Source organism: Lutjanus erythropterus, chromosome 8 (assembly GCF_056507025.1).
Source record: "Lutjanus erythropterus isolate fLutEry1 chromosome 8, fLutEry1.hap2, whole genome shotgun sequence".
Taxonomy (NCBI): domain Eukaryota; kingdom Metazoa; phylum Chordata; class Actinopteri; order Lutjaniformes; family Lutjanidae; genus Lutjanus; species Lutjanus erythropterus.
The window spans coordinates 7,792,145-7,811,628 of NC_139324.1; the positions used below are offsets into that span (position 1 = coordinate 7,792,145).

Sequence of the window (19,484 nt, forward strand, 5' to 3'; positions counted from 1 at the left end):
CTTTATTCCAAGGAAAGAAGACTGTTTGAATGTGGACATACTCTCTGTGTCCTGCATTCATTATCCATGCTAACACACCACTGTCAACGAGCCAAATTTGGAGTAAGAAGGAATTAATGCATAATGTCACAGGCTCCCTGGCGAATTTATTAGATCAACATTTCATCCAAAGTGATGCTCATCAGACAAACAAATGGCACAGAGCCAATACTGCAGGTCTCATTAATTTGTTTTTCCATGCTCAGAATGCTAAAGACGATTCAAACTGCGGGGTAAATTACTAAACATGCATGCAAAATGAGGATCCAGACTCATTCTTAAATTCTAATTCGGAGTTGAAAAATGCTTAATTTGATATGAAGAATAAATTAAAGATCCATCTTTCCAATGAAACTGTCAACTACACTAACAAATTATTAATCACACACAATAAAAAGAAATTGTCATATTTTAAAACTTGCTCATTTAGATCCTTAATGACAGCACTTTGGCAGAATGGTTCCTGGGTATTTAGGAAATGCTGAAGGTTGAGATGGTGTGTGCGTGAGCCGATGTGGTGTGTATCTGTCTGTGCAGTACTTCGGGGTCCACCTGTTGAAGACGGTTCGGCTGCTGCGGTTACTGCGGCTGCTGCAGAAGCTGGAGCGGTACTCCCAGTACAGCGCTGTGGTTCTCACCCTGCTCATGTCCATGTTCGCCCTGCTGGCCCACTGGATGGCGTGCGTCTGGTACTTCATAGGTCGCAGGGAGATCGAAAGTCCTGGATCCTGGGATATTGGTTAGTGGGCGTTTGTTTTTTTCATCCACACACAGGGTTGGAAAGTGGCTGAACATATGTACTGTTTTGAGGTACGTTTACTGTACTGGACTTTTTATTCCTCTGCATCAGCCATGACCAGAGGCATCATGTTTTATCATCTCAGGGGAAAATCCTCAAAACTGGCATAAATGTCTGCCTGGACTTAAACATGAACTGATTAGAATTTGGTGGTCAGGGTTCCTGTGATGTCCTAAAACATGTTTTAAGCCATAACTCAAGGATTCATACTAATTATGACAAACTGACAATCCGCTAAGTCCCTCTTGCATGAGGCAGCCATCTTGGATTTTGAGGTCGGGTTTTGGGAGGTTTGTCCTACTTTCCGAGTCAGAAATCCAACTTAAGGGGGCGATTTCTGACTGGCAACTCAGGATTTCTGACTACTTACATACATACATACAAACGGAACAAACCATAATTCAATGAAATCATACATCAATCATACATCAAATAATTTTATAACTTTCATTTTGCCAAAAAGTACACTTATTACCTTTTAATGAATTCCTTTTAAGTCTTCACTACATACATTACATGAGTCTGGACAGACTCAGACAACTTGATCAGGGCCCCGTTTCCCAGAGCCTTTGTAGCGCTACATGCGTCGTAAGTTGTATTTTAAGGTCTCCCTTAAGGTTACAGGCTGTTTCCCAGAGTTGGGACAACCTTAAGGGAGACCTTAAAATACAACTTACGATGCACATAGCGCTACGAAGGGTCTGGGAAACAGGGCCCTGGTTGGTTTAGGCATAAATTTGCTTTACAAATACAATTAATCATACAAAATATATTATATTAAATATGATGCATTATTATAGAAGAAAATGTCCAACACTCTATTAAATAGGCTAGTTAAAATTGCTTCAGCTGCAATGTTAAAATGCTATTGTTGTGCTGTTAATGTATCAATAATAAGAATTCAATAATATTTTTAATAATATAAACCTGTCAAAGGGGGTGTTCTGCATAATGAGTAGTTTAATACTTTGAGTACATTTCTTGGTTTGAATCCACTGGTTGGGTGGGCCTTTCTGTGTGGCTTTTCTCTGAGTGCTTTGATTTCTTTTCATTCACAGAAAAGATTGGATACTCTGTCACTGTCATGGACTGGGCCAGTACAGACAGGGCTGGTTTCTTGGGAAATGTTTTTCTTTTTTATTTTCAAAAAGCAAAAAAGTTACAAAAATACTTCTAACAAATTTTTGGGGCTCTATAAAATAGGTGAACTTACCAGAACTAAAGTGAAGCACTAACAGAGGAGAGCTGAACAGCACAAGCTGAGACACGGGGGAGATCTATACACTGAACTATATCTACATACAAACAGTCATTTCACCTTGCAGAACACAGGAGTTGCTGGTCTACTGCTGTCTTGATCAGTTAGTGTGCATTTGTTATCGTGTGACTTTGGTGTTTTTAAGAGGTTAGTTTGGACTCACCAAAGTCACGCAGTAAGACAAACTGACTAACAGATCGAGGCAGCAGTAGCCAGAAACTGCAGTGTTCTGTGAGGAAAAATTTCTGATTTTCTGAGTTTGGTTGGTTTAGAGAGGATGATGTTTGGCTTATATAACCATGGTTTTACACCAGAAAAGGTTGTCTAATAGTAAAGTAAAGCAGTGAAAATATTGTAAATATAGTGTATACTTAAACTGATATTGATTTTTTTAGGTGGCTGAAATACATTTTGCTGCTGAGTCTGTCCACACAGTTAGACTATTGATTAGTACCTTACAGTGCTGTCACGATACTGGAATTTCTAATTCCAATATGATGCTTTGAAAAATATTGATATTCAAAGGAAAGTGACCCATGTGGACACTGCAGCGGTGTGTGTCAACTCACTGTTAGAGAGAAAGGAGAGTAAGAAAGTACCCCTGGAACCAGAGTATTGATTAGAGCTGCAATGATGAATCCATTATTGATCAACTGTGAATCAGTTATTAAATTAATTGTCAATTATTCTGATAATTGATTAATCCCTTTTTTAAGGAAAAAATGTGAATATGTTCGGGTTCCTTTACTCCTCTCTGACAGTAAACTAAATATATTTGGTTGAGGACAAAACAAGACTTTTGGTGCGTCATCTTTACACTGATCAACATTTTTCATAATATTCATAAACCTACTAATCGATTAATGGAGAAAATGACCACAGATTGTTTGACAATGAAAATAATTGTCACAGGAAAAACTAGAAAAATAGGTCCAAACATGTGGAGCACATGGACATACGTCTCCATGTCCTCTTTCATCATCTGGTCTTTTTTGTCTTGTTTTTCATCTTTTTCATTGTTGCATCTTGTTACATCTTTTACTGCATTTTTTCCATCTCATCCTGTTACATCTTTCTGGTCTACAGTTGTTTTAATTTTTCTTTTCTTACATCACTTTCCCTCTTTTTCAACACACTTAAAAATAGGGACATATGTCTGTGTGCTCCATATGTTTGAACATATTTTTCAACAGGTAAGATTGTGACAGGATTGATTAATCAATTAATCATTAATTAGGGAAAATTATCAACCCAATTATTTATACTGTGAAAAATGTGTATTGAAAGCATTTTAAATATTCAGCATTGACATTTATCAATACATCAATAGTACTTTATACAACTCCACTTCAGATAATCCAAACTATCCATATAGATAACTCTGCTGTCAAAAAAGTTATTTATATTTTCATATTTGTGCATTTTGAGTGTTGTGCTAAAAAAGAAATCTAAACTAAGCAAATGAAAGTGAGATCAGCAGCGTGTCGCCATCACAATCACTCTCTTCAATTATACTGTGACTTCTGTCCTCAGGAAATCATTTTGGCTCCCAAATGCAGATTAAATGAGATCTTATCTCATTGTAGCCCAGTTTTATGGTTTAGTATGATGGGTTTTTTTTACATGAAAACCTTCAGCTTTGACTATTTGCATGTTCACCTACCTCGTCTCTCTTATAAGACTGATCCAAGATGACACATCCAGCCTCAGCAGACTGATGTCAGTAATCTTGTCTCGACAACAAAGGCACAGAAGCAGTTAGGCGGGAGGACGGCCCCCACGCGTCTCAATTTTCAGCACGGCCGCTGCTTTTAATATGACGCAGCTTTGTTGATATTCCACAAGCATCTCTCAGCGGAGCATCTCAAATCCTGCGGGCGACATGAAACCCTGGCATGCAATCTGGTAAACTTGTAAACACGCACAAATAGACAGGCAGTTTCCAAGGGAGCAAACCTGAATCCTTTTGACTGTGAACCTGAGCAAAAAATCTATCAGTCTTATTTTATTTCTACCTGAGCATCAGACAAACAAACACAAACATGTTGAGTCGAATAAGCTGCAAGTGAACATGTTTTCTAAGCAACAGACCTGCTCAGGGACACGGTGCGAGACGTAGGCTCCTGTTGCTTTTGTTTTCAGCGTGCTCTTCCTCCTTTTCTCTCATCACCGTCTCATTCTTTCATTGATTTGTACCAACCTACTCATCATCATCCTTTCAGCAAACCACATAATGACAGACAGCAGCAGTGCAGTCAATTCATGTCAGCGGTCCCTCAATTTATAATTCAGACAGACCGGGGGAATCCAGGGGACAACAAAGCTCCATCTGACCTTTCCTTGACACCGGCTGTGATTCACAATGGAGGTCTGATATCACCATGTACGTAGGTTGAACTGCCCTGTCCATCTGTCAGTTGACTGGTACTTGGGAGAGGTACAGTTTTTGTCTGCAGGGCTATCAATAATTCAAGGGCAGTGGAGCCGTGGCCCCACCTACAGCCCCTCGTGGAGCTGCAGTCACACACAAACCACAGCTGAATGAAGTGAACAACAAGATGGAGAAATGGTCAGAACATGGACTTGGTATATTTATTGTTCTATAGGTTTCTATAGGAGATTTTTGGTGCACGACCTCAGGTTTACTTCTCATCTTGCTTGTTAAGGGACTGAAAATCCAAATTTCAGCAACATCTTCAGAGTCCTACAAAGGCAAAGAGCAGGGGCAATAGAAAAAGGTAAAGAAGTAGAGAAAAAAGGGCTGAAAGGAAATGCAAAATACATATTTTCTTGCTATTAATCCATCTGGGTTTTTCTGGTGTGAGTTGCAGAGTTATGGAGATATAATATGACTAAATGGCACTCAGCTTGGATGCTCAAACCACCATAAAAATATATTTGAAAAATTCATTCATACCAGTGTCTCTTTCCAAAAATTATGACCTGGTTATTTTCCAATCTCTGATCCACAGACCTTGTTATAAGTAGTTGCATGTAGGAGTGATTTTCTTTCTAGTCGAAAGAAAGTAGTTCCTGTAGATTCTTCTGCAGAAAGACAGTAGTTCCTACTTGAAACTTCTCACAACAATATCTGTTGATCAATTTTGATCTTAAGTATGACTTCAGTAGAAAAACAAGTATTAGTAGTTATTTATAAAACCTTACTTTGATGTGGAAAATCTTATCTCTACACAAAGTCTAGACTTGACTTAAGTAACTTCTCTGCTGATTATGCAGAGGCATAGCAGTTTGGGATAAAGCATGTGGCTTAATCCCCCCAAAAAGTTGAGAAAACTCATAATTTCAAGGTAACTGTCCTCACTACATTCTGAGTTTTAAAACGATAAACTTTAATCTTTAAATACAAGTTTGAAGTTGATACAGAACTCAACATTTTAGTGAAGACAGTTACCTTGAGATTATGAATTTTCTCAGCTTTCTTTTTTTACAGCGTGCTTGATGAATCCCTCATCTGTACTTCATTGTGTAAGGGGGAAATCCCTGACTGTAGCAGGTGCTGTCAGTAAGTGAAGTTGAGATTTACAGGTGCTTAAGTTACGAATTCAAGTGCAAAATTAAAAATATTTTTATAAATGAGGCCATTTGGTCCCGTTATACTAGAGAGAAGGCAGGCATCTCTACAACAGATTATCTCCAAAACTCTGCAACTCACACCAGAATAATCTACTTGCATAAATAGCACTACAGGTTAGAAAATATAATATGGATTATTATATATGGATTTTGGGATGTCTCAAATCTCAAATATTCTAACTACATAGTTTAAGGTCTAAAAAGTATCTTAAAAGTATCTTAAAAAGAATTAGAAATTAGTTTTAATCTAAATTTGAAATATTGACATTTAAGTCTTTGTACAATTTCCTGATACTGGATTTGAATCAGGCTGGTTCTGCTCAGGCACTTGTCACAGAAATTATGGAATAAATTCCCCAAAGCAATCATAAAATATCCACTTCTGTGCGACAAAAACTGTCTGCTCCTGGTTAATCTGCCTCTTTAAACGTGAGCCAACTCAACAACTGGGAACTGAAGCCATTACATCGCTCCAGACTTTGAAAAAAAAACAAAAAACAGTAATTTTACCATGTGGGAGCAGCTGGTCTATCACTGCCTCGATCCGCAGCAGCTACCTTCAGTTCAGAACTGAACTAATGTGTGACAGATGCAGGCCGGGTGGAAATCTGTCTGAACTGGAGGGGAACAGACGTATTTGCCAGAGCAAAATAAAACACGAGCTCATAGGTTTGTGTGGTTCCCAGGCTGGAAGTGAATGAACTGAACAGAAAAAATCTGCTGAAAACAGTGATTCCAATACAATCATTTGATTTCAGTCCAAAATGTTGCTGGTCTTAACACTGGTGTGACGTATCCTGATTTATGAATCTGATGATCTTGATTTATAGATCATGGGTGCATAAGTTACAAATGTACATGTTAGAACAGTTTTCTCTTCTTCTGTCTTTTATGAATCCAACTTAAACACATCAATAAAAATTACCTTAAGGCTAAGCTCAAGCACAAATTTAAGAACATTTTTGTAAATGAGGCCCAGAACCACAGACAGCTCACAGCTCAGTGAGTTCAGTCTGTTGTCTGCTGGACAGAGAGGAGAAATCAGCACCTTGGACAGAGACAGAGAGGAGACACTCTTACACCAGAGGCAAAAGTCCATACAGTCTTTACTCAAGTAGAAGTACAGATACTGAAAAATTGAAGTACTGATTCAACTTTTTTACTGCAGTTAAAGTGGAAAAGTACAGGCTTTGAAATGTACTCAAAGTATAAAAGAGGGACATTTCTACTGACTGTTTCTGAGTAAAACTAACTGAACTCACCTTTTCTCTGTGGTCGAGTCTCCCTCTCTCTCTGCTTCATCTTGTTATGTCTTTTACATCGTTTTTGTCTTGATACATCCTGTTACACCTTTTATCTTCATTTTGTATCTACATCTTTTAACACTGTTTTCTTGGTGTGTTGTTGTTGTTATGTTGTTTTTGTCTAGTTACGTCTTTTACATCATTTTTGTCTTGTTACATCTTTTAACCTTCATCTTGGTATGTGTTTTGCACCATCCTCATCTTGTTACGTCTTATTACATCTTGTTATATCTTGTTACGTCTTGTGACGTTTTGTTATGTCTTGTTATGTTTTGTTATGTCTTGTTACATCTTGTTACATCTTGTTATGTCTTGTTATGTCTTGTGACGTTTTGTTATGTCTTGTTATGTTTTGTTATGTCTTGTTACATCTTGTTACATCTTGTTATGTCTTGTTATGTCTTGCTATGTCTTGTTACATCATTTTTGTTTTGACCCTGTTTTGGAAATGTAAGGAGAAGAAAGTACAGGTATTTGTGTTGGAGTAAAAGAAAAAAGTTGTCAGAAAAGGAAATACTCAAGTACAGATTCCTGAAAAGTCTACTTAAGTATTTGTATTTAGTTACTTCCCATCTCTGTCTAACACTGCACCATGTCCCCAAAAAGAATTCATTCTTGTCATTTCCAGAGTCAGAGACAAAATCCATAGAACATTGAAGACACTATCATTACATTTAGCCACATGTATCCATCTCTGTTGGCTGACAGACAGATCTTACAGTTTTCTCTTTTGCTAAATATAAATCAGGGTTAAGTTTCCTCCAATCAGGAAGTAAGTTCTGCACCTGAAGCTGTTTGATAACAACTGTCCACATGAAGACATGGATGACGGTATTTATGAACTACGAGCGAGACAAAACTTACAACGTCTTCTCAGGCTAGAATGACTTGTTAGTATTTTGATCCACAGGCGCAGACAGACACGCGATATAACATCTTAGTCGCATCCACACTTCCTCAGGGGGCTGCAGGTTAAGTTGAGCTAATGACAAAGTAATTAGGAAACTACTCAGGTGTTAAATCCTCTAATGTTGTTGCTTTAGCTGCTTGACTGGGACACTGCTCACAGCGCGATTGTCACTTCTGTTTATTTATGCTGGCAGACTGGTCTCACTGTCTGAGAACTCACACACACACACACACACACACACACACACAAACAAACAAACAAACAAGGTCAGAGCGGCTCGCCTGCAGTGTGTGATGCCAGAGATCAATGAATGGATGCATCCATATTGTATTATTCATATTCCCCTTCTTGCTGTCTTTCTTTTCTTGATTCTGCTGTCACTGGCTCAGCTCAGTTTCACCACTCATCCACTCACAAACATTGTTTTTCAATAATTTATCCTTCCTCCTTCACTTCCTACTTTCTCTTTCTTTCTTCCTTCCTTGGTCACTTCCTCTCATCTCTGTTCTCTCTTCTCTCTTCTTTCCTCTGAAGCTGAATCGCTGACTTGCTTTTTGTGAAATGAACTTGAATTGTCTGTCTCTTTCACACAGCACACTGGGTCGCACAGTTCACAAAATGAAACATCAGCACATTTAATTTGAATCTTAATCTAGAGGACAGGGTGGAGGTCTGCAACCTGCAGCTCCACAGCCACATGCGTCTCAATTTTCCCTCTCAAGTGGCTCCTGGTGGCTTTGACAAAAAATGATATGGACATGAAATGAATAATCCTTCTTTTGTTAATATTTTAATTTTCAGTTATCATTGTTGTCGGTCTAAAGTTACTCTTATATACTCCAACTGTAAAAAATGTGTAGCCTATACACCAAATAAAAAAAGTTGAATATTTCCTTAGCTAAAATGAGCATCATGACTCCTACATCCACAGCTTGGTGCCTTTTCCTGTGAATTTTGATGGTGGCTATGATAGCTGCAACTAACAATTTTTTTTTTTATTTGATCAATTTAACACATATTTTGATTATATAGTCAGTTTATCAGTCAATTAATTATTTTCTCAATTGATAAATAAATGTTTTAAAATTGTGAAAATGTCAGTGTTTCCCAAAGTCCAAGATGGCGTCTTCAGATGTCTTGTTTTTACTCGCAACCCAAAGATGTTCAGTCACAGAGGAATAAAGAAACTAAGAAATATTTAATTTATGCAATAATTTGACTATATATTTGACTATATAATAATCAGTTAGTCATTGCAGACTCCCTAAGTCCTCCATAGTCTCCATAAGCTGGCTATAGAGCCAAATCCAAAAAAGAAACGTCTCTGAGTAAAACAGAGAATTTAACAGCTGCAGCTCCAGACAGATAGATCTTTTTCCTTTTTTGGCCACAAATGGTGCAATAAGTGTCAGTCTAATGATGACACTCCTGTACACTATTAAGTTTTCCTAAGAGTAAAATATACAAGACATTTTTGATATAATTTCAGACATTCTTCACTCAGTCTGAGGTGCAAAAGATTATTTTCAATACTTCAGGGAGATTAAATAACCTCACATTGGCTCATAGGTGATTTATTATTTATTGCCTGATGTCAGCTAAGAAATGTCTGTTGATGCAGTGGAAGAGTAAAGACAGTCCAAATGTTAAAATGTGGATGAATGACCTTGTCAACACTCCTGAGGTGGAAATGATCAGGTGTAGTAGGAATGATCATGTGAATCTATTTGCAACAGCAACCTTTCATTCAATATCTTGAGATGTCACAAAGCAGAGTTTAACTCTACAAGAAGTCTTTGTTACCGCTGTAAAGTATGATCCTCAGGGTGGTGCAGCAGGGGGTTGATGGATTTGTTCTTTTTTCTCCTTCTTTCATTTCTTTTTTTCTACTGTGTTTATTAGTTTTGTAGCCAGATGCAGCCATCAGTTTAACCGACAAAATCCACAGTCTTCAGCTAGAAATGAGAAGCTGCTTTTGTTCATATCTCTGTGGAATCAAAGACTCACATTTCAACATTTACTCCCAATATCGATTTTAAATCTGCCACTGTTCTCACTGTAAACTGCAGATGTTCAGTGTGAGAATCGAAAGCTTGACAGGCATAGCAACAGTAACTGAGAAGGGTGGGGTTTAGCAAAGGGTCAACTTCCCGTAAATCCTGAAAACACTGGTCCTTCAAAATAAAAGCAGCAAAACCACAATGTAACTTTACCTAAAGTATCCAAAGTATTCAGATAATAATGAGCACTTTTAAAGGGTTAAATCATGTCACCCCCATGGTCTTCTTTGTTGTCACTACACTTGTGCAGCATGACAAAGTGATACTAGTAAATAATACCTTTTCTGGACTTCAGCTGGAATCATGTTAGTTTTGTTGTAGGACAAAACATAACTTTTTCATTGTTTAATGGTGACATGACAATCCAAACAGCATGAGCAGGTCTAATCAGCCACATAACATCTGTGTGGTTATACAGGACCTTTAAGTGAGGGATAATCAACAAATAGGTATGTGTTAAACAGTTTGGAGGCATGACGTGCAGGTGAAAAACCTACGTGAAGTGACCTCAAACCATTTAATACACAGCTACAAGTTGGTTATCCTGCTTATTCCATGGTCATCTGCCAACAATATGAATCAGCATCAGCAGATTTTTTGGTGAAAGTTTTGCACTCAAAATCAAAAGTTATGAATCAAGAACTTACTGTTGTCATGACAATGAATAATTCTTGTCCCTTTTACAACCAAACTCAGCTGTCTTACTGCAGTTGATAATGAGTAAACACCGTTTCCTGACTAGAAGCAGTACGAGCAAACAACTGTTCACATATAATAGATGAGATGTTTAAATTAGCTATCTGAGTGATTTATTCATAAATAACATAATTTTCTTAAATCAGCCTTGTTTCTATATAGTTGGAGGACAGTTTACTACTTGTGACTCCCAAAAAATTCCCTTTTTCCTTCCAAACCCTGTTGTTTTTTAGGATATTCCTATAAAAAAAAGTTGCTGTGGATCACTATAATATATAATATATAGTCTGGATATAAAAGGTGCTACTTCTTCTCAACCTCATTAATTAATCTCTTGTCCTCCCTTTGACTGCTTTGATGAAAGGAAACACAAACGTCAAGGACGTCACATCCATTTTTACCTGATATAATATCTTGGAGGTGCATGAAACTTGTCTGAAATTGAGCCAGGGCAAGAGATTTTTCAGCCTGTTGGCTGATGCATGGAGCAGGTTAGGACGTCCTCATTTAGGGAAAGTGAATTGAACTGAACTGAATCAGCTGTTCGCTCGCTCGCTCGTTCTTATCACCTTCAGTTAGGAAGTGTGTGAGCTCTGACAGCTGTGCTCTTTAATGTTGCTATGGTTATAAATTGGGTAGGGGATTAAATTTTGAATGGTAATTAAACTTCAGCCAAACTACATGTGCATTAAACAGTTTTAACGCACACCTGCCAGCCAATGAGAAAAGAGTATTCACCCAGACCATGGTATAATCTACAGTAACACATCTTATCCTATAAGTTAATCATATGTGTTGTATGTTAGATCAAAGTAATTAGTAACTATACCTGTTAAATAAATGTAGTAGAGTAAAAAGTATCATTTTTGCTCTGAAGTGTAGTGAAGTCCCATCATTTAGAAATACTCAAATAAAGTACCTGTACTTCAACGTACAACATGTAGAGCTGTTGTGTACTTTGTGTACTTATTATTATTATTATTATTATTATTATTATTATTATTATTATTATTATTATTATTATTATTATTATTATCATCATGTATTTTTTATTACTTATCTCAAAAATGTCTTCAACAATGGTCAGAACAAAAGAAATTTGTAAATTTAGGTAACAGTACGTTTCCTAGTATCTTCTAGCTGTGTAAATAATAACGTAAATAAACTTTTAATAAATGACATGAACATGATTTCTACCTGAGTAACACCAGACAGATTTTTTGGCAGTGGTGGTTGTTTAACAGTGAAGAAAACAACTCCCATGATCCCACACTTCTTCAAGACATCATCAAACTGCGTTAAGATTGCACATTGAACATTGATTGATTGAACATTTTGCTAAAACTGAGCTTTATCAGGATCTTTTTGTACCATGAGAGATAATGAAGGTCTAGTTTTGTGCTTGTGAATATTAAAGGAATAATACAATCTATTTCATTTATCTTAAATCTTATCTAAAAAAGATGTGTCAGTGCTGAATTGTTGCATCTTTCAGTGGTTTTCTCTCTTTCTCTGTCTGTCTCTCTCAGGTTGGCTCCACGAGCTGGCCAAGCGCCTGGGTACCCCCTACTTCCTGTCCCCCCTGATGACGCTGGTCCCCACCACGGTCAGCAGCCTCCCGGCAAACAGCAGTCAGTGGAACGTGTCGGGGTCAGAGGTCGGAGGGCGGGGCTCCTGGAACTCCAGCCAATATTATGGAAACATGTCGGGAGGCGAGGCCGTGTCGGGGACGGACACTGGGGGCGGGGGGCTGGGCGGCGGCCCGTCCATGCGTAGCAGCTACGTGACGTCACTCTACTTCGCTCTGAGCTCTCTCACCAGCGTGGGGTTTGGAAATGTGTCAGCCAACACAGACTCAGAGAAGATCTTCTCCATCTGCACCATGCTCATAGGAGGTGAGAAGTGTGTGTACGTGTGTGTGTGTGCTTGTGTGTGTGTGTGTGTGTGTGTGCATGTGTGTGTGTTTCAGTGAATGTTGTTACCCATGCACCTCTCAAAGTGGAGAGCTTTGTCCCTTTTTAAAAACAGATGCACACACAAACACACACACGCTCTTTAGGTTAAATGTGTATTGTTACATGCTCATTTTAAAGAGGTTTAATCACAAACTATCAAAATGACATAGTAAAAAGTATCAAAAGTATTAACATACTAGGCAGCAGAATGGCGGCTGCCTGTACAATTTAAATGTGTAAAACAATTCACCTTTTTATATATCTTGTGTAAGTATCTTGTTTTAATAAACACAGTGTTGCATTTAACATCTTTTTTCATTTGGTGTGACTCGTTGGTTTGGGCGGTATAAAGGTACAACAGTACTTCAGGGTATTAAGAAATCCTGTTTACAATGTTATACAACTGAGGAAACTGAGACTGCTGGGAAATTTTGTTTGATAAATAACTTTAGCAAATGAAAGGGGTACACCAGAAATTTGATTTTAGCACTTCTGTGAAGTTGAAAGTCATGCGGGGGGACAGATAAACAACGACTGGAGGTCAACTAATCGAGTTGCAGTTCACGGTCGTGTCAGTCCAGACTTGTGCAACACTCACTACATTTCAAATTACAGATTTTCATACACTTCTTGTCCAGTGAAAACCATGTATCTGTGATAAACTTATAGATACTTTTGTATCACCTACTGAATTCCTTCAGTTTAATTGAGTATCAAAAAACACCTTGTCAATTAGTGTAAAGTTTCAATGGCTAAAAAAAAAATATTCTCATCAGTGTCAGTGAAGCTGCCTATTTGTACCAAGATGTAACAATGCTGGTGATTGGCTGTCTAAGGTCACATGTTGTAGAGGCTTGCAGGAAAAACACATGCAGCCAGAGATGTACGAGACGCAAGTTAAACCACTTTATGGTAAACAGGTTTGTATTTTTTATCTTATCAAACTGTTTTGAGTGTGAGGAGCTGAAAATTAAAAAAAACATTTTGTTTGTATTTTATGTAGCATATGTAACAAAACTGGTATCAAAACACATATTGTTCAGGAATTGCATCAAAGTCAATGTACTGGTATCAGTATCAGTATCAAAAACTTTTGAATGATGAAAAAAATTCACATTCATCGTAAAAGACTTTTTTCTCTTTTCATGTTCATTTCATGTTATTATTTACTGTTTATTTACTATTTTATTGTTCTGTTGCATAAATTATATATATTTGTGACTTGTTGCTATGGCAACATGTTTGATCCAAAACGTACAACCAATAAAGCCAATTAAATTTAAAAATGAATTTGAAAATTGATGCCCAGCACTCTTTGGTTCTGAAAATTCTCCTACTTCTTAAGCTAAATTAACTTTTTAAAAGCCAGTCACAAACCTGAAAACAGGGATGTTTTTCTAACAAGAAAAGACTTCATTTTTTTTTTAAATATTTAATAGTTAATTACTGATTGATGCTCAGTCAGCAGCTTGTCTCTTCCGTCGTGAAATGATGAGCCAAGCGTCACCTGTTGCAGTAGGAAGTCCCTGTCCTGGCAGAAGGCTTCTTACTACACTGCTGGGTGTTCTTTTTAAGAGTCTCCACAACCTCCATGACCTCCAGTTCATAGTTCTCTGTCTGGACCCTCAAAGTCTTTTCTTTCTCCAGCATCTGAGTGAGGTCCACGATGTCTCTAACAAGAGCTTCGTGCTTCTTTTCCTCCTTCTTCAGCTTGTCAGCGAGCATCTGGCTTTCAGCAGAGAGTTTCTCTGTGATGTTTCGGGCCTCCTCCAGTCTTTGGAAAATGGCCTCTCCGACTTCAACAGCCTCCAGTCGGCTCCTCTCTGCCTCCTCCCTCAGTTTCTTCTCTCTCTGGAGCTGTTGGTCGACCTCTTTACAGAAGGCCTCCTTATGCTCAAACCCAGTGAGGTTTTCAGCCTCAGCCTGGTACCTCAGGTCCTGTTCTCTCTGGACCGTTTGCTGCAGTTCCAGGATCTTCTGATCAAGTCCATCCTGTTTTGTTTTTTCAGATTTGAGCTCAGCTGAAAGCAGCTCGCTCTCAGCTGAACGCTCCTCTGAGACCCTCTGCAGGTCTTCCAGTTTGTGGAAAAGAGTCTCTGCGATCTCCACAGCCTCCAGTTTGTCGGTCTCAGCCTGGACCCTCAAGAGTTTCTCTCTCTCCAGTTCTTTGTTGAGATCCTCCAGCTCCTGTTTGGCTTCAGTGAGCTCACTGACGAGCATCTCTCTTTCAGCTGAATGCTTCTTTTTTTCCTCCTGGAGCTGTTGAAGAAGTTCCTCCACTGTGAAGGCACAGGTCTCCTCCTCTCTGCTCACCTCGTGGGCGTTCATGGCTTCAACTCTCTGAAGCTCCTTCTTCAGCTCCTCCTTTTCCAGGAGCAGGGCTTCCTGCTCTTTCCTCTCAGCTGAGATCAGAGCCTTGTAGTGGTGTTTCAGCTCCTGATTCTCCAGCTGAAGGGCCCCCGTTTCTTTGGAAAGGACATTGATCTCCCTCTGATAAATGTTACAGAGGTCACTGTGTAAATGTTTGGCTCTCAGGTTCTCCATCTGTGATGTGTTGAATTTGTGCTGACTGTACCTGTGATGAGTGTTTGTCTGTAAAGACCTGTGATTCTCCTTCTGTGTCACAACTGAACCAGATGTTTGCATCTCATCCACCTCCTGTAGAACTCTAGAACATTACATCATCAAAGCAGCAAATCGAACATTCTTTATTTTTTTTTAAATACAGGTTCTGGTATATCAGCAGTTGCTTCACTTCAGGACATGTACAGAACCAATTTGTCCATGATTTCTGAACTTTAAACTTTAACACACACACACACACACACACACACACACACACAAACACACACACACATATCTTGTTTGTTTTTACTGATTGCTTTCTGCATCAGTAAATATCAGGCTCGTGTCCTGAGTCAAGAAATCAGAGTCAGATGAAACTTAGTTTTTGTAATGCATGAAGGATTTATTTAAATATTATATATATATATATATATATATATATATATATATATATATATATATATATATATATATATATATATATATTCTCTTTGCAGTGATGACTATAAACATTTTCAACTTTTAAAATAAAATATATAGAAATATACAGCTTTGCTTTGTGTTTATGATGAGATTTTACAGTTTGTTTGTTTGTTTTTTTAACATGATTTTCATTTGATTTCCTTTTAGTTTCATGCCCAACCCTCATGGGTTTAAAAGACACCAAACTTTTTCTTTCAATAAAAAATGACAGTCCATTTCAAAGCTCAGACTTAAACAGAATACTCTGCCTTCTCTCCTAAGCTTGACAAATAAAATCTGTTACAAAAATCACTCTCTTTCTGAAGCACAACTCGAGTTTCTCACCACGCACACACGTACCAGAACACTCAGATCTTTTGCAAAATTGTGTACATTAATTAGTAAAAACCCAACTTTGTCACCCTACAGCGCAGACATGCTTTATATAATCAGATTTTGTTTGAACCAGTTACACACTGCTCTGCTCAATCCAAAATATGTTTACCATTTTTACTTTTTCAATTAAACGGTCTAGAGATATTGTCAGGGTAATGTACATGAATATATGGATAAAAACTCAAAAAATAGTCCTGCAAACTGATGAAAATAATTATTTCTCTCCACATTTGACAACAGTCAATATATCCATGCATTTCCAAAGTTTACATTTTGTACTGAAAATCAGAAGAGAACATATTTTGAATAGCACATAAACACAGCAACAACATTTGTGGAGGAAAAAACAGGAAGCATGAATTACACTCAGGCTCTTGAACACATTGTACTGATTTTAGAGAAAAATTGCTGTCTCTGCTCATGTTGAAATGTCCAAATTACTGCTGCAGCAGTGTATCAGTTCAGGTTGGGCTGAACTCACTGTCCACTCTCTCTCTCAGTGTCAAACCAAAGTTTATCACATGGTCAACCAATGTTACTTGAATAACATCTGATGAAGTTGGTCCTCTTCTTCTTTGCTCACATCCTCCATTTTTATTATGTGTGTCTGTACACCTCACAGCTTTGTTTGATCCATTTGATTTTGGAACAGTGACTTATGCTTGTCAACTTCCTGCAAAATTAAGACCTGTTGTTCACTGTTTTCCTGTCACAGTTCACTGTGAACACAATCAGTTCCACAAACATCTTGATTCTTTGCACCTTGGAAGTTTAAATAATATACTGCATTGTGCACACCATCAGGAAACCTTATCTTCATCTTCATCTTCTTCCTCTTATCTGGGGCCGGGTCGCGGTGGCAGCAGTCTGAGCAGGGATGCCCAGACTTCCCTCTGCCTGGACACTTCCTCCAGGTCTTCCGAGAGGATCCCAAGGTGTTCCCAGGCCAGCCGAGTGACATAGTCCCTCGAGCATGTCCTGGGTCTTCCCCGGGGCCTCCTCCCGGTGAGGCATGCCCGAAACACCTCCTCGAGGAGGTGTCTGGGAGGAATCCAATATAGATGCCTGAGCCACCTCAGCTGGCTCCTCTCGACGTGGAGGAGCAGCAGCTCTACTCCGAGCTCCTCCGGGGTGACAGAGCTTCTCACTCTGTCTCTAAGGGAGCGCCCCGCCACCCTGTGCTTGTATCTGAGATCTTGTTCTTTCGGTCATGACCCAAAGTTCATGACCATATGGTCATGAAACTTCAGGAAACACCTCATCACAATTAATTTGAGAAGCAGACAACACAAGACAACACAAGTTAAGGAAGGCTGTGTTCAGCTGCATCAAAATGGTCTTTTCTAAGTTTACATTTCTGCTACCAAAAAATTGACTTTGGCCAACAAAATGAGGGGCTTGTTGGCTTGTGGGGCCAGGTGTTAAATCTTCAAAAGGAATTAATAATTGAAGTTCATTAGTCCGGTGAAGATCAAGAGATTACAGCAAGAAAACTGGAGAAATTCAGAAGAGGAACAAGTGTAAGAAGTTTTAAAACCACATTTCACCTTATTTTTAATGAGCAGAAGTAATATTTTTTTCAGCCATTTGAAATAATAATTTGGACAGATGTCGTATCTATTATTGTTATTTTTTGTGCACTTGTCTCTTGCTGTAATGAAGAGAACTGAATGTTCAGGAGGAATAAAAAAGACAGGGAGGGAATGAAAAGGTTATTTGGTGAGAGAAATTCGGGGACATGATGATGATTATGGTCAGAGAACACAGTGATGTGTGGGGATGTTTCAGGCCTCAGTGCACATTAAGTGGGCCATAAATGATGGTGCACACACACACACACACACACACACACACACACACACACACACACACACACACACACACAGGGTGAATGAACAGGGATATCTGGGATTTTTCTGCAAAATTGTGTTCTAGAGTAGCCACCATGTGGGTGGCATACTGGTTTGTGGACTAGTGTTGTTTGTCTTTAAAGCCATGAGTGACAGCATGTGTCTGAGAGAGTGAAGCTGGGGAGGCTACAGGTTACCAACCAGGTACCAGCCCAGGTAGCATCAAAGTCGCAGGAAGCCACAGGAGAGGGGCAAACAGGAGCTGCACTAGTGCTAGCTAGCCGGGTTAGCAAGTCGATGCATAATTCACATTACTGTGATATTAATTAGGATTTAAGCAAAATGTATTTACTGGAAAAAATTAACAGTTGACTTTCTTGAGTGTCTTTTGGCACAACCAAACACTGAAAAACAAAAATAACAATATTAAAATAAAAACAAAATAACTTTCATGAACTGAAAATAACCTGTGCAAAAGTCAAAACTCTAAGACGAAAACACAGACAACATCCAAAAAGAAGTTCATGTGCGTGTTCAAGTACAAAGGTTCAACAGGACACTGCAGAACCGACTTGTGATTCACAAAGTAGCCACACTCTTGAGCATACGCTGCTTTATGATCTGTTTTAATCTAAACTGTTCCATGATTCACAAAATGAACATCATGTTGAAGAAGACTTGAAACTAGCGATTGAGACCATAAAGTCACTGGGAAACTGTTTACTGAGGTCATACATAAAGTGTGAAGTAGGCTCATTTTCTCATAGATTTCTGAACAATCTGACTTCTTTTGGCAACTAGTAGAGTCGCCCCCTGCTGGCCGTTAGAAAGAATACAGGTTTAAGGCACTTCTGCGCGGCTTCGCCTTTCAGACCATTTCTTTCATACGGTCTGTGGTGCTGGACTTTCTTAAATTTTAATGTGTTAACACTAAATCTGTCTGTGCCTGAACTCTAATTAGCTCAATCCTGGATACATTCATTCAGTACCACATTAAATATTTATTAATCCACAAGTGAAATAGTTTTCAAATACCCAATTTATTGCTGTTGTAGTAACATGTGATAAAAAAAAACTGCAGTGCCTGGCTGTTTTAGGAAATTAACTTCTTTCTTTTTTTTGGAAGATTTACATCTTCAGTAGAAACCACTGATTCTTGGGCTGAATGTAATAAAAAAGTCAAAAGGAATTTAGATATAGTGTACCACATTGTTGGTCTGGTCTTTCCATGCTATTTGTTGACAATAAGAAAAACATAGAATAAAGCCACCCTTATCCCTTAAATAAATGTGGGTTTTGGAGTGTGTGTTCTGTTGTGTTGCACTGATTTTTAATAACCTTGCATCCACAGTCATGTGTGCACAGTCCTCTGTTAAAGCGGAGCTAGCTAAGCAAAACAGAGAGAAGAGTAGCTTCATTAATTTCACTGAATTATATCCTCATACTGAGCTCAGAGCTGCAGTGGCCCTGAAGCAGTGTGTGCCCTTCAGCTGTAACTTCAAGATAATACATTTTAAACCGGAGTTTCTCCTAAATGTGAGGTGGGTCACCCTGCCTGAAGGAGTAGTCATCCTAAAATAATGCCATTAGTCTGGG

The 19,484-nt window shown here is 38.5% G+C and overlaps 1 protein-coding gene across 1 annotated transcript in view; it reads left to right on the plus strand.

The window, feature by feature from the left end:
- The window catches only part of kcnh3 (potassium voltage-gated channel, subfamily H (eag-related), member 3), a 241,798-nt gene that overhangs the window by 185,757 nt on the left and 36,557 nt on the right, over positions 1 to 19,484 (plus strand). Inside the window, exons 7-8 of the mRNA XM_084724378.1 lie at positions 577 to 778; positions 12,190 to 12,555. Coding sequence (XP_084580504.1) covers positions 577 to 778; positions 12,190 to 12,555 — 568 coding nt within the window. The remainder of the gene's footprint in view (positions 1 to 576; positions 779 to 12,189; positions 12,556 to 19,484) is intronic.